Below are 16,463 nucleotides of genomic sequence, written 5' to 3'. Positions count from 1 at the left end.
TCTCTCTTACCATAAAAACTTTCAGAACTCACCTGACCATGTGTGTTCCTTTACCGGCTGACCTATCAGGAAGAATGGAAGCTGCCTGAGCAAGGGGCCTCTGAAAACCCTCCGTTGTGACACTGTCTGGCTTTCTCCTCATGGGTAAATACTGGTATAGACCACAGCCCTCGGTCTTGCAAAGCAGAGCTCTCTCCTCCTTTTTCTCACCATTGGGATTTTTTTTTTTTTTTTTTTTTTGCCTATGGCTTGCTCTACTTTCCTCCACATATTTTAAGATCCTTCTTTCCCACATGTTTTGCTTGTATGTTCCTTCCATAAAGAATTAGAAAAACAGGATGCAGCTGATTAGGTTTCTTGAAGACCTAGACACTCAAAAAGGTTCAGGAACTGACCCGGAAGCACCATAAAGATTTTTGTTATTTTTTTTACCTGATATTAGAATTTCATATAAAAGGTCTTTTAATAAAATGGAGGCGGGGACAAGTGAAGCAGGATTTCTAAGAAAGATAACAGCATGTTTATTTGTTGGGAAAATACTATTATTCCCTTCTGCTTGATTCCAAATGCTTGGAAAAAGGGGGCAAGCCAACTATTTCTTATCTCTGTGAGTTTGTTTTCCTCTTTCTGCCTCAGTTCTTTCGTCTATAAAATGGGTTAGATTAATACAGTACACCTCATTAGGGAGCTGTCACATTCTGTACTTAAAGATGAAAAAGCACTGCTTCTGTTTGAAGGGATTATAAGATACAAAGAATCGTACGACAAAGTGACTTGGTTCTAAACAAAGTTTAATGATAGACTCAAAAACTGGAAGATCTTTTGGTGTCTGACTGACCCCATAGAGAAAGAAACCCCAGCACATTGAAGATGTTCTAAGTCGCAGGGGTTACAGTTGGATCCCTCCTGTACTTGAATTGCTCATACTGCTCTCCTACTCACAATCCTTTCTTGGTTATTTTTCTTTCTCACTTTCTCAGCCTCCATTACTCCCTCCTCCTTCTCCACCCCACATACACTTCAGGACCTTTTTGCATCAGCCCTTCCCCATTTTTATGAAAGTGTTCTGAATATGAACAGTTCTTGCACATTTACTTGCTGTTCATCCAGCTTAAAAGAGCTATTTGATAAGAGCAACTATTGTGCTGCCTGTCTGTACTAAGCCGCTGAACCCTGTGCTAACATGCCATTTGATAACTCTTCCCGGTGATGATCTTCAGTGAATCATAGCAAATATCCCAATGGTGGCTGCAGCAATGGGAGGGAAAGAAATAGTACCCTCTCTCTTTTCCTATAGTGAAAGTACAAGCTGGGCACAAGGGAGGGCTAAGTAGGGTCATGGACTGTTATAAACCAACCCTGACAGTGTCTGCAACTGAACTGAGATCACTAGCTACAGGAAACGTCTTAGCCACTCCCAGCGCCCATGAGCATTCCTGAGCTTTAATGCAAGCCTGAGAATGTGTTAAAAACAGTTCCAGGCAGAACATATTAATTTCTTGGCCAATAAAAAATCCATGAGCCTTACAATACAATGCTCCTGGTGGCCTTTCCTGTGAGATTTTGCTTTCCTAAAAATAAATAAATAAATAAATAAATAAATAAATAAATAAATAAATAAATAAATAAATAAATAAATAAAATAAAAATGTTTTCTTTTAGGACTCTTGGTTGGCGAGTGCTAATTCTGCATGGCAACATTAAACACATAGCTGAAATTCGTTAATATTAAAAAAAATGCTTGTTTGTATATCGTTTCCCCCTCAAGTATAGTGGGGGTTCAGAAGAGGATTTTATAAAAATTCATATGCAACCATCTGGAATCAAAAACCTGGAGACGGAAGAAGGGGAAAGAAAATAAAACAAATCTGGTAAAGCTTTCTTCTTCTTTGGGGGGGTGGGGGAAAGTAGGGAGGGAGTCTTTACCTTTTGTCATCCTTGTACCACTGGAATTCTGCTGAGGGAACTGCTGAGGCTTCACACTGCAATGTCCCCTTTTGTCCCACGGGGACGCCTGTACCCTTAGCTTCTGAAATATATGGTGGATCTGCAGAGAGAAAACATCCTGTAGCATTTGAAACTGCATTCTAAAACAAGGCAGGCTTCCTCATCCACTGATTTTCTTTTTTACTCTTCGGTCTACCTCTGCTTACATGAGCTGACAAATTACTAATTGTGCCAGAGAATGAAAACATTCAATGTTGTCCTAAGGAAAAGCTTGGTCTTCCTAGCATGTAATGCTTCTGTTCCTCTCTGTACAGAGGTAGAGTGTCCAGGTATTCTGGCCTATTTCCTGTTTTAACTTTCCTAGGGTGATGCCAGCTCATCAGCCCTACACTCCATGGGTTGACAGTCAGCACCTTTAATCAGCCTTACAGAATTTCTGCACACCAGGCTCTTTCTAGAGTATATAACCTCAAACTATTCAATTCCCATCAAAACCTCAGTTACAAGAAATAATATTCAGAGAGAATTGCCTGAAGGATCAGTCATTCTTTTAGGTATTCTAAAATGGATTCCTATATCGAGCCAGACCAAACTAGACCTATATACTTGGCCTTAATTCATTTGAAGTCTTTACCTAACAACTCACGTCAATTCCAACAGTTTGCAGTGAAGTGTATTATGAAAAACAGCTATCACAAACTTGCCATTCTATTAAATGCAGAAATACCATATGCGATGTTATTGATTATATCTCAAAGTGCTTTATTTGTGAAGACCCTAAAGATAAAATTCTCCCGGGTTTCAGGAACAGAACTGTTTTTCCCAAGCAACTAGTATGCTTTTATTTTACAGACATAAATCTTAAAACTGATGTTTCCTCTCTTTGCTTTAGCAACTCAAAACCAAATCCTGGGTCCACATCTAACTACCTATGGTGTATATTTCCTGTGTCAATTTATCCCCAGCTTTCATTTATTTTTCTAAATATGTTTTTTCTTTGCTTATTATTTCTTAACTCTTTAGGTTGGTCTTTATTAACTGTCATTTAAGTCATTTAAGTCCCTTTAAAAAAATCATGGTAGGGTACAAAAAATGGTAGCATTGTTATACTTTTTCTAGACTCTTAAAGTGCTTTGTATTAATTAGGGTCTAATTGTAATAGAAACCAAAATATTAAAATAAAGAATGAGTAATCACCAACACCCAATAGTTTTCCTCTACCTCCTCCCACCCAAATTTTGAAAAGAAAAGGTTTCCTATTTGCCAGTTTAGTTCTTGGGTTCTATTCTGGCATAAGACTTCCTGGAATGGATACAGCAGAGAAAACTTTTGCAATGCCATAGAGAACTAAGTGTACATAATGAGGAATCAAAACGGGAATGCGTGAGAGAGAGGTGGGAAAGTTGAGTAGGATCAATGTCAGAGAGCATATGGTCGGTTGATAAAGGAGAACAAGTGGTCTAGAGCAGTGTCCTTCACATTTTTGGATTCTGTACCTCTATAGTCAAAATCAGGTTTTGAGATATGTGTATGCTTATTTATATTTAAAATATGAATGCATACATATATCAACATATATAATTGTAAATGGATGAGGTAACATGAACATACTGTAAATAGATATTGTAATGTTTCCTTGATGCACATGGTAGTTTTGCTCCCCATTATGGAGATCGCTGATCTAGAGAAAGAGAAGCTTGGGGACATCATGAGTAAAGTATGAGAAAAATTAGGATTTGAAGACATATTTATATAAATTATGCATTGAATGCCATTTAATGATCTTCTAGGAATACATAAATCAAGTTTGAGATTATATGAAGTTACATTCAGCTATAATAATTGTGTGTGTGTTTTTAAATTAGAGTTTGAAATTGTTCCTCTTGAAAGCAGCGAATAGGCAATGATACCACATTGTTTCCCATCCTGAGTCAGCAGTTGACTCTGAATGCAGCTCTTTGCTGTGGCCACACAGCAGCCAGCCTGCCTCACATACATCCGGAGCGGTGGGTGTGTGGGACCACTTACAGTTCACGGTGACCTTTACTCTCCGGACCACGGGTGCGGCCACGTCATTGGAGGCGCTGCACTCGTAGTCCCCGGACTGCTCTCTTGTGATGCCCTGGATTTCCAAGTATTCATCTTCACTCACAAAGCCCACAGCTGCGGGAGAAGGTATGACGAAATAGGAGGGGAAAAAAGAGGTATAAACTTAGAAAACAGTATAAAATGACTGTGTCTGCAGAGAATCGTGCCGCTTCTAAGTTCAGATTTTTAGGAACTATGCCGATTCTCCCTACACCGCTCTTTTACCACTTCCACTATCAATGTTTCCTTAGTTCCCCAAGGAACCAGCTGAGACGCTTGTGTTTCTACTTGGACTAAACGCTACCTAGAGAATCACTGGTCCTAGATAAGTGATTAATACTTTTGACATTCACACAGCCCGGATCTTAGGAAGCACTCAAGCTCTGGGATGTGAGTTAGGCACCTTAGACGAATATTAATTCTTTCTGATCTCCCAGTGTCATTTAGACTGAACTGAAGTGTGGAACTAATGACTGCATCCCAGATCATGAATTAATTAAAAAATACCACAATAGTAGTTATACACATATGCATGTACACACACACACACACACACACACACACGTCGCAAAAAGCAGTGGAAACGCTAATGAAACAAATTTTAACTTCTGTGTTTAGAGTCAGACAGTCAATATGATAAGCAAAAATCAATTTTCTAAACTTCGATTATCTAGAGCTTAGGTACAAAATCTTGAAGATGAACCAGCAACAGGGACTCCAAACTCTAACCACAAACATATCAGAAAATAAAGATCAAGAAGACATAGCTATAAATCTTACTCTGTCACTTCATCATCCTCAGAATTAGTTTCTGTATTGAAAAATTATGAATAATAATAACAACACTCTACCTACTAGACTTCCCATCTGAGGTCTGGCCATGAGCATTTGATTATAGAAAGACCATGACATTAAAGCCTAAGAGATGGATTTCATGGTGTTCTCTGATAGTTGCCTTGAGTTCCAGCGTCCTTGCAGAAAGACAATGGAGAAAAAAGTTATCTGCTTCCATCCCAGAATTATCTTCCCCCCTCTGTTAAAAGAAGTAATGGTGATATATTTTATAATATAAGCTGGGATAGTTTTAGGAGTAAAATGGGGTGTTATTATGGGGCAACAAGCATTAATTGAGACTGTCACAAGCAACTGAGAGACATTTCCCCAGATATAATATACATACAATTCTAATACCTCAAGGGTTGTTTGGATGACAAATGAAAACAAAAACAAAAACTGCGTATATAATGAAAGAACTTGGAAAATGGTCATGCGCTGCATACCTGTTGCTTTGGTTAGTGATCCTGTAATCTGCCTGGCGGCAAGACTCAGGTGGAATGAAGCTATATTAATATGAGCGACTCCACATGAGTGGAAAGAGAAGCAAAGAACATTCCCTCCAGGTGATAAAACCTCTCTGTAATACTACATGTATCTGCTGATTCAAAGCATGAAAATAACAACAGTAAGAAACTAATGTAATACAAACAATGATATGTGTGATACAACTTACAGTTGTATTTGGTCTGTGACACTGTTAAGATCACCATTTTTGTCAAGATAACAGTAGCAATGGTGTCATGCAGGGTGTCTTGCAGGGTCTCAGCTCCCGCTCCCCACATAAGAATACAGGATATGGTGAGGCCAAAAAGGAACACCCACGGAGCCATACATATCGGAGTCAGACCAATATATTCTTGCTAGCGGCTGGGTTAGAGACATAGGAAGCAGGAGCCACATTGTCCACAACCTCCCGTCCACTTCTCTCTGCCAACCAACCTCACTTGCTAGCTGCACTCCGCTGTGCTAACCGCAATCTGCTCTTGCTAGCTCAGCCACCATCTTCTTGCTAGCCCCCATCTTCTGCTAGCGTAGCCACGGCAGTTATATTAGTGGCCAATGGCTCTCTGGTTACAGCTGACGGCCAACTAGCCACAGCTGATGGCCATCTACGACTCGAGTGAGCACCTTTCCATGTGAGGGCGAGAGCCTGGAAACTGCACTCCTGGCTCTGTCCCCACAAATGGCAATGACAACTAATAATGAAACAACTACCTTGAAAAAAAAGGCCACTACCTGCCCAACTCTGCCACCACTCCTTGGACATGATAACTGCGCCACCATCCAGTAATAAACCCACTCTGAGCATTTCTTCACGTATCTTCACTCCATATGGAACCTACAATATACATGTGCAGACTCTCTTGCCTCTACTACCTACAGAAGAGCAAAAGAGGAGCCTGTATCTACTAAAGCAGCCAGCAACAGTTATTAAATTCACAGGGAAAACCAGGAACATGTGAACAAAGTGGAAAACAGAGCCAAAAAGTTCAGGATATGGAGAGGACAGGCACCGTTAACCCATAGGAACTCCTAGTCCCAACCAATAAGAACTTTCTAATTGTCACAGTAGCCTTTGTTACTATTTTCTAAGCATCTTTAGGAGAAAAAGTACTAACTTTGATTTGAGAAAGGCTGGAGAAAATGAAGAGAAAAGGTTTAAATGCAGAATTTGTGATTCCTTTTATCTTGTTGTTGTTTATTTGTTACTAGACTGAAGCCTACATTTGTCAGATCTTTCCGAGCTAGAATGCTATAATTACTGTGTAAAGCATCTCGGAGACCAGTGTCACACTTAATATTCCCATTAATTTTAAATGGTAGTCCTTGGTACATATGTGTGGCAATTGGTGTCATATTTTAATTAGGCTTGCCCTACACCATCTGAAATTAATAATAGCTTGAATTACCAGTGTAATTTATAAATTAACAGTGCCGTAGCATTATGAAATAAATTAGTTCTGGACAGCTGTTTCTGGACTGAGCTCCAATGTCGGAGCAGTGACTGGTAGGACCTTAGATTTCCTGGAAGGCTGTGTATCACACCATCAAAGCATGGAAACAAAACAACACAGGGTTCTCTGGTTCTTCTGTTCTTTTCTCCAACTAAAGACCAAGCATCTGTTTTAATTCTGCCGTTCAAATATGGTCTTGTGTGACCACAGTAAGTTTTACAGGGACCCATCTTGGATGAATTTAAGGACATCCAAATGTAGAAGTAGTGGAGATTACGGTCATAGACTGAAATGCAAGTTCACAAATATTAGGGTAATCACAATCAAGAGCTCATCAAGCTTTCTGTGAAGAGGTGTATTAGTGTATGTGTAATTCAGCCAGTCTCATGGCTGGAAGGAAGTTGGACAACTTAAGATTTGGGGAAGGTATGTGTTCTCCACTGATCCAGATTTGTGTTATCAAAGGGAGGGGATTTACACTTAAATCATGTGCAAAAACCAATGAGGCTTAATTTTACTATCATGTGTTACCCAAAACAAATGTAGAATTACAGAAACGCCATATGACTCCATTACTCACCAACTATTACATGTTTATTTTCTGACTCAGTTGGGTAATGCATGTGAAAAATAATTTGTATGTAGTAAAATGCTTTATATATTTTAGCTTTCATTGCCATTATTTTCACTCTTCTCCTCACATGCTTTTTTCCCTACCAGAAGCATAGATGGCAAAACCGGAGAGAAAGATAATCAGTGTATATATAACAAATTAAACTTTGAACCATAAAAAATGAGGTTCCTATAAATGCTGACTATGACAAACAAACAAACAAACACAACAGAAATAAAAAAACATACACTACGCTGAGATCTGAATTTACAGAGTTAACGATTCAAGGAAAGTTTTCCTTTAACACTGCTTGTACTCTGGCTATGACATGATCAATGCTTTATCACTCCTATGAAGATCTTACAAAGAATATTAGAGGGAAAAAAAAAAAAGATCAACAGAGCATACTTTTTAAAGTGCTGAAGGAAATTCTTGGTTAAGAGATAGAGTGAGGAAAAGGCAAATCACTTGATAAAACCCTATGAAAAGGAATTCTTCATGGTCAATAGCTTCTCACTTATAACTCTTTCTAAAGAAAACATATCCTTGGGTAGAAATGACACACTCGTCTTCCTAAAATATCCCCTTGATCATGTCACACCTCTTCAGACACTAAAAGTGGTTCCCTATTTTCTGTAACATCAAACACAAACTCCACATCCTTATCAAAGCCCTTCACAAAGCAGACCCAAACTACCCATCTGAGTTTATCTCACATTAGTGCCAAGAGGAAGGCAACCGATCATCATCACGGTGAAAAGCAAAAGTTTGGGATCAGATAAACCCTATCCTCTACCTTCAAGTTTCATAATGTGTTAAGTTTCCTAACTCCCGGAGCCACTCTTTCTTCGTCTCTACAACACAGAGTAATATGTCCTACCTCTAGGGTTGATTTGAGAATTGAATGCACCTGGAATGCAGTTGGTATAGCAAAAAACACGTGATAAGGTTTTTGTAGGTGTTACACACTATAACCATCATTATCATCACTACCACCACTACCACAGCTCTTTTTTTAAAGCAATTGCTATTTATTTATTTATTTATTTATTTATTTATTTATTTATTTTTATTAAAATATAGTTAATATACAATATTATATTAGCTTCAGGTGTACACCATAGTTATTCAACATTTATATACATAAAGACGTGATCGCCATGGTAAGTCCTGCAACCATGTGACACCATACCACGCTATCACAATATTATTGACTATATTCCCTATGCTGTACATTACATCTTTATGACTTATCAATTTTATAACTGGAAATTTGTAACTCTTACTCTTCTTCACTTTTTTTGCCCGTATCCCCACTCCTTTCCCCTCTGGCAACCATCAGTTTGTCCTTTATGAGTCTATTTCTGTTTTGTTCATTTGTTTTGTTTTTTTGGTTCCACATATAAGTGAGATCACATGGTGTTTTTTCCTTCTATGTCTAACTTATTTCACTTAGCATAATGCCCTATAGACCAATAAATGTTGTCAAAAATGGCAAGATTTAATTCTTTTTTTAATGGCTGAGTAATATTATATATAGGATATGGATACTTAGGTTGCTTCCATATCTTAGCTATTGTAAATAATGTTGCAATGAACATGAGGTGCATATTTCTTTGAATTAGTGTTTTCATTTTCTTTGGATAGATCCCCAGAAATGGAATTGGTGGGATATATGGTATTAGGTTGGTGCTTTAGTAATTGCGGTTTTTGCAATTATTTTTAATCTTTTAAACCACAATTACTTTAGCACCAACCTAACAGGTGGTCTACTTTTAATTTTTTGAGGAACCTCCATACTGTTTTCCATAGTGGGTGTATGAACTTACAGTCCCACTAACAGTATACCACAAATCTTACTCCATACTATTTTTCATTTTGGACAAACACGATTATTCATTTTTCACAGATTGATTCTATCAGTTAGAAAGCTATGTTCTTTTTGTCATCCTAAACAAACACCACCTAGTTTTTAAGTTCTAATTCTTTCATTCAACCCTGTAATGGGTTGAATTGTGCCCCCCCCCCCGCCAAAAAAAAAGAGATAAGCTCAGGCTCTAACATCAGCACCTGAGAATGTCACCTTATTTGGAAATAGGTAATCAAATTAAAATGAGAGATTAGTGTGAGCTCTAATTCAATGTGATTGGTGTCCTTATAAAAAGGAAAAATTTGGACGTAGATAGACATGTACAAAGGGAAGACAGTGAGAAGACACACTGGGAGAAGATGGCCACGTGACTGCAGTGATGCCTTTATAAGCCAAGGAAAGCCAAGGATTGCTCTTAAACACCAGAAGCTACAAGAGACAAAGTAAGATTCTCCCCTATAGTTGTCAGAGAGAACATGGACCAGTTGACAACTTGATTTTGGACTTCTGGCTTTCAGAACGGTGAGACAATACATGTCTGTTGTTTAAGCCATGTAGTTTTTGTTACTTTGTCATGGAACACTAGGAAATCAATACACTCTCTTCTATCTCCTAATTTTCAGTGTCTATGGCTGCCCTGCATATAGAGATCATCGAGTTCATCTACAGTTCATCTAGTCTTCAGAATCATAAAAAAATAAACAAATAAGGATCTTAAAGGGCCATTAATGATTATATAATTAATTCCATAGTTGCTATGCTAGAACACAGTCTGACTTCAGTAGAATTCCCTAGAAGAGTTGTTCAAATATAGATTTCTATATCCCACCATACCTACTAAATCAGAATGTCCTGGAATAAGGTGCTTTAATAATTTTACCAGGAAATTCTCGTATATAGTCAAGTTTGGAAATTAGTGACTTTGTTAAATCCCTATATTTTTCATGTGGGAAGCTGCAGTTTAAAGTAGTCCGTGTCTATTTAGTGCCAGAGCACACCAGGTTTCTTGATGTCCAATCCATAGCTCCCATAACTATGATAATATTTCCCAATGGATGTCTTTTGCTATATTCACTGGTCTTGTTCTCTCATGCAGTCGAACCTCTTTGACAGCAGGGACCAAGCCTTGGACATCCTGGATCTCAAGACATCTAGGGAAAGAGTTTACAAAATTTGAAATTTATCAATTTCTGATTAATAGACCAACTGACTGATATACCCAGAACTACTCAATTAGAAAAAAAATAATAATAATTCAGGGACCCCAAGCTGCTCACCTAATCCTCATGCGGCTCTGTTTCCATGACAGCGCCACTTCTGGTAATTGTCCTTAGCATAATATTTGTATTTCCCGATGTTAAAAAATATCACCGCTATTAGTGTTCTAACAGAACAGACTTTCTTTAAATGTGTAATTTTAAAATGTTTATGAGTGTTTCGTATAATTTATATTTAGTCTTGGGGCCAATTATTTCCTCAGGGGAATACATCTTTAATTTAAAAATGAAGATCAATGAGGAAGTATGATGTATTTAACAGAATTTGTTCTACAGCCAACTTTTCAGGAACACAGCTATTTCATTAAGTGGAATCTGACAACTCAAGCAGTGAAATGAAGCAAGTTGGAAACGTGATTACACCTGCCCTCAAATCCCCAAAGGAGTTTCACATTGCCCAACGGTCTGAGCTCAGCAGTTTACTGCCAATTGAAGGACAAAAACTGCCCTGTGTAAGTAATACCCCGTTGGAACAGTTTCTCAGTTTCTGAGTTCCTAGATTGGGCATTAAAAGCCTTCATAACTGAAAATAATAATAGCCACAATTATCATTTTTATCTCACCCAAGAATAAGTTGTCAGGAGAACAGCTGTAGCTATTGGAGAGGAGAGAACACAGCTGTCTCCTTGCTTAATATTTTTAAGGCATTTATACCAGCTGAGATAAAAATCATTGGACCTCAGAAATTGAAAATAATACAGAACATAGAATCCCAGAATTTGAGAGTTGGAAGGAATTATTTTTTAAATTTAGTTCAAATACTATAACTAGTCTAGCACTAGACTAGTATTCCTGCCACAGCTGTCTTTCCTTCTTGGATTGCATCAGTATGCATCAGACTGGGCTTCCGGGACAGCTGTTTACAGGACAGGTCAGCTGATGTCCCTCCAGGTACCTTTATAATGAACTGAGTAGCATGGGAGGTTTTGTGTTATGATGGTGAAAGACATAGTTTCGTTCCGATGCTGGGAGGTCGGGTGGACAAAAACAACACAAGAACAACACAAGAATGTGACAGAGGTATAGTTACTATTTCTCAACACCAGCCCTTACAAAGCCAGAAGGACTTGTTTTGAGGTCTGATGAAGAAAGTGTTTCGGCCCAGAAATTATAGAAGATGTGTTCACGAAAGATGTTAGAGGTAGATGGTGTTGCTGTGAGATCCAGGGTCAACACCTGCCAATGAATTGGGGAAGTCTTTCTTCATTCCTCACCCCCCAATAGCTCAGTGCACTCTGGAACTGTGTGTGTGTCATGCGGGATGTCATGTGGGGTCTCTGCTCCCACTCTCTGCACTAGAATGCAGGACATGGTGAGGCCAAACAGGAACCCCAATGGAGCCATAGATGGGGGAGTCACACCACTATATTCTCAATGGCGACTGGGTTGGAGACACAGGAAGCAGGAGCCACAGGATCTGCAACCTGTTGCCTGCTTCTCTGCCAACCAACTTGACTTGTTAACTGTAATCCGCCATCTACTTTTCTGCCAACCAATCAATGCAGTCACGGCCGTTGTATCAATGGCTAATTGACTAACTGGTAACAGCTGACAGCCAACTAGCCACAGCTGACGGCCATCTACTACCCGAGCCAGCACCTTTCCACGTGAGGCCGAGGACCTGGAAACTGCCCTCTGGGACTCCGTCTGCAGAGTGCATAGCCAACAACCATTCAGAACAGAGACTCATTCTCACTGTGCCTGCAGAGGCAAAGGTGATGGACCTCGTTGACGGGGGCAAGGGGAAGAACATGAGAAGACTTGTATTGGAGCATAGGTAGGGACTCCAAGAACAAATAGAGGAAACTGAGGTAAAACTGAAGTCTTTGGGCATACAGACGGGACCTCAAAGCCATATGGATATGGCATTGATACAATCTTCGTACTACTAGATTAGGCATGGGGGCTACGCACAAAATCCAGATAGCAATATGTGCCGTAACAGTGAGACGATCAATGTTAAAAAAGGATTTCCAAACATGATGTCTACATAGACTAGCTTCTGAGGGTCTGATATTAGGCTGGAACAAAATGACTCTCAGCACCAGTTGCCCCTGGCTGCACTGTGGGGCAGTTTCAACATCCTCACATTGGGCCCTATAGAATTTACTAGCTGATGGTTCACTTCTCCATGCTTCAGATTCCTTTTCTGTTAAATGGGAAAAATAAGATGACTTTATAGGGTTATTTTGAGTATTAAATATTAAATATGTAAAGTAAGTTCTCAGTAAATGGTAGCTACTATGACCACTATTCTTACTGATACCACAACTCAGTTGGAATACATTTTAATATACAAGATCCTTGATACAAGAAAATGTCAATGCAGAAATGAAAGAATAATCAGATCTCTGCTTTTCTCATAGGAATTCAATAATAAACTTTACAAAGGATTCACCACAGATCCTTTAACTAAAAAGTTATACTCCCTTCACTTAAAATAGGATTTGATTTACAAGGGATATGATTTCTGAGGATCATTTCTTCTAAGAAAGCCCATATAGCTGTATCACCCATGTGAGACTGACTGAGGGCTTCAGAAACATCTGTAATTTCAAAGCTAAGAATAAAAGCATATACATACATTTTATACATTTTTTTTTCTCCTTGACTTTTCCTTTGGCTATACATAGCAGAGCAAGCAGAAAGGAGTCTGATGATCTCTCCAAGAATGAGCAAATTTATACGATCTCTTTCAGAAAAACAAGTTCTGGAGGGCCCAAACCTGCTTTTGCTTGTTATAGAACTGAGGTACAGACTCAAACAGTTGATGAGACCAATAATTTTGGTATGAAACATAGGTATCATCTTTGCGGAATGGGTCAGGCTGAATTGTTCTGAATAGCTGTTTCCACTGTATAAGCAGAATCTCCCTTAAACGTGTTAGTGTCGGCTGGTAGTGAGTCTGGAGCTAATGTCGTAGAATGCTTGTCGTGTGGCCATGTCCCCATGCCATTACCTACGTCCAAGTCTCAGATTTGTCATCTATTTTATATGGAGTCTTCTTATACCTGGGAAACTTACCGTCTCCCTCAGCTTTCTGTTAGATATCTAAGAATTGTTTGTTTCTGAGCTCCTTCAGCTTGTCACAGCTTGTCTTGTGTCATGTCCTACACACAGACGCTACAGTTTCCCAGATAGCTTCACTGCTCATTGTCTTCTTTGCTTAAAATGGAAATGTTAACTGATAGTTTAAAAATTAACCTATTAAACTGATTCCATCATAAAGCCATAGAGATCCAGTACAAATATTAGATAAACTGAAGCCAACTATAAGTTGTATGTGTGCCTATCTATCAATCAAGATAACAGCAAAATACTTAGCATAGATCCTGCCATATATTCAGAACTCATCTGATAGTTGAAATTAAATATATGTATATGTTTGAATATGTATGACTACTCATTATGAAATATAATATTTTATTTTACAGATATCTAGAAGGAAAAAAACATCCCTTAATGTTTTGATTAGGAAATTTTCTGGGAGTAATCGTTAGCTTTGTATTAAGGAGGAGCAGTAGCCCAAATGAAATTATGTGAAAATGAGTCCCTGGACTCCACGGAGCCAGGCCCTGTGCACCTTTGAGGTCTATCTCTTTCCTTAATGACATGACTCTGGTTTTCTTTGCAGATGAGGTTTCAGCAGCCAGCTGGGCCCTGGGAAGTGTGTGGTCTTCTGTGTGCCTGCTGTGTGCCTTTTCGTGAGGCCTGTCAGCTCGGTTTTGCATGCAGCCCCTCTGTTACTGGTGATGATATCAAAGTCAGAAAGCAAACAGCTGGATGTTTGAAGTTTGCAGCTTGATGTCTGGAAACCTGGGTTTTTGCAGTAGTGCAGCTGATGGCTGCTAAAAATAAAGAAAGAAAGAAATCAGCTTTTGATTTGTAAATTCAGGCAAGTTGATCTGAAAGACATTGATAGGGGATAAATATAGAATTTCGCAGTGTCACATTACCTCAGTATCTTGGCTGTTTGCTTTCTCTTTTCTGTATCTCTAGAGATATGAGCCAATACTGAGTGCTGAAAAATGTGAAGAACTTAATTGCTTTGAAATTCCTTGCCCAGATTAATTTAAAGAAATTATTTTTACTTGAGAGGCTGTTAATGGGTTAAGGTTCTCCTGACACCATCCCACATACCCTCAGGTCTTGAGTCCCTTTGTAGTGAAGTCAACTTAGTCACCTAGTTCTGAACTGCCCTGGAAAAGCAGAGCAGACAGGATAGTCAGTCTATAACATAGCCATGAAGACACTTTCTATATTAAGAACAGGAGTTCTTAATCTGAGAATTGTGGAACTCTAACTCTAGGGGTTTTTGAACCTTAGAAAGTGATATTTGCGTGTGTGTGTGTGTGCGCGCGCGCGTGCGTGCACGCGCGTGTTCTGTAATTAGAGATTCTATAACTTTCTGAAAATGAGTCTAAAAGGGACTTAAAATGCAAAAAAGATTAATATTCACCTTTCTGCGTTCCTTTGGTTCACCCGCTATTGATGGTAGAGAATCAAATTTCTATCAGCCCCTAGCCCACAAAGAAACAAACAAAATCCTCAAAATATAACTGGTGATATCAAGGACAGAACTCGGAGTAAAGTGTAGCCTTGTATGCATTTCATTAAATGTTTTGTGGAGGATGGAGCAGAAGTAACTAAACAATCCTTTTGAAGAATGGATATGCAGATGGGAAGAAATCTTTTTTCACTATAAAAGGGGAGTTCTTTTCCCACCAAGACTTAAGATGGAAAGAATGGATTGTGCAGGGTTCTGTCTATATCTCTGGAGACCCGTGACCCTGGGTGATTAACCAGAGGCCCACCAGGCACGAGGGAGGAGGGAGGCAAAGTTTTCCTTTTTCGTGCAGCATCCTTAGATGTGGGGAAGAATGAAGCCTTTCCTGAAGAATTCCATTTATTGGTGACTGCACCGAGCAATGACTCAATGACACAATGACCACTTGGGGAAAGGGAGAAAGTAGAGAAGCTGGGCTCGGGCTGAATCTATATTTAAGGTAATCTAATGAATAAATTCAGATCAGATCATGAGAGGAAACTACAAAGTGCCATCAATACTAGAGAAGGAAGTACCATGCATGTATTTCTAATTGCCATGGCATAAGAGAATGTGTGTAAAAGAATGCCTCAAGAAAACTGCGTGGAAATACCCATAGACAAGCAGGAAGCCTGTTGGTGGAGAATCATTTGGACCCAGAGAGAAAGGGAGACGTGACTGAAAGTCTTTGTATTTGCCATACTTGATTACAGTGTTTGAATCTTTGCAAATCGTTCTCAAAATCTACCCACCACCAAAGCTACTTGCTGTCATCTCATAGTGCCTGGAGCATATGAATGGGCCCTGCCCACTTGTTGGTTCTAAGTGTTCCACTATACACAGGTGGAATTTTCAACCACATGAAATCTATAAAAAGACAGTGCCTGGAAAGGAAAACAGTTGATTTACTCTTTCATTAGTTACACAACTAATGTTTTATGCTACCTCTCATTTCACATAAAATCTAATCGTAGGCAAGTACACCTGGGTCCTGGATGGACTGCAATGTATGAAAACAAGACAACCATGATTTATCAGAACCACCATGGTGTTTCTGAATCCTGATTATGGCTATTTCTCTTAGCAGTTAGGTAGCCTTGAATAAGTTATTGATTCTCAACTCCCTCATTAGTAAAATGTGGAGACTTTTGAAATTGCTCATAGGATGGGACTGAGAATTCTATAGGAAAATTTCTGCAAATGCACAGAAGAGTGATTGGAATGTGTGAGAGTCAATAAATGTTAGCAGGAACAAACTACAGGAGGAAGGAGACTCAACCCTACCATCAGGTCCACTCCTCTGCTACTTCTGTCCCCTTTCCTAGTCTGT

The 16,463-nt window shown here is 39.0% G+C and overlaps 1 protein-coding gene across 4 annotated transcripts in view; it reads right to left on the bottom strand.

The window, feature by feature from the left end:
* The window catches only part of NTM (neurotrimin), a 973,794-nt gene that overhangs the window by 18,864 nt on the left and 938,467 nt on the right, over positions 1-16,463 (bottom strand). For all 4 annotated transcript variants that reach the window (XM_081036605.1, XM_081036602.1, XM_081036603.1 and 1 more), the window contains exons 5-6: positions 3,976-4,110; positions 1,927-2,047 (exon numbers count right to left, since the gene is read on the bottom strand). In XM_081036605.1, the coding sequence (XP_080892731.1) occupies positions 1,927-2,047; positions 3,976-4,110 (256 nt within the window). The remainder of the gene's footprint in view (positions 1-1,926; positions 2,048-3,975; positions 4,111-16,463) is intronic.

This window comes from Rhinolophus hipposideros (genome assembly GCF_964194185.1).
Source record: "Rhinolophus hipposideros genome assembly, chromosome: 24".
In the NCBI taxonomy this organism is placed as follows: domain Eukaryota; kingdom Metazoa; phylum Chordata; class Mammalia; order Chiroptera; family Rhinolophidae; genus Rhinolophus; species Rhinolophus hipposideros.
The sequence above is the reverse complement of the archived record's forward strand: the minus strand, read 5'-3'. Positions and strand labels throughout refer to the sequence as shown.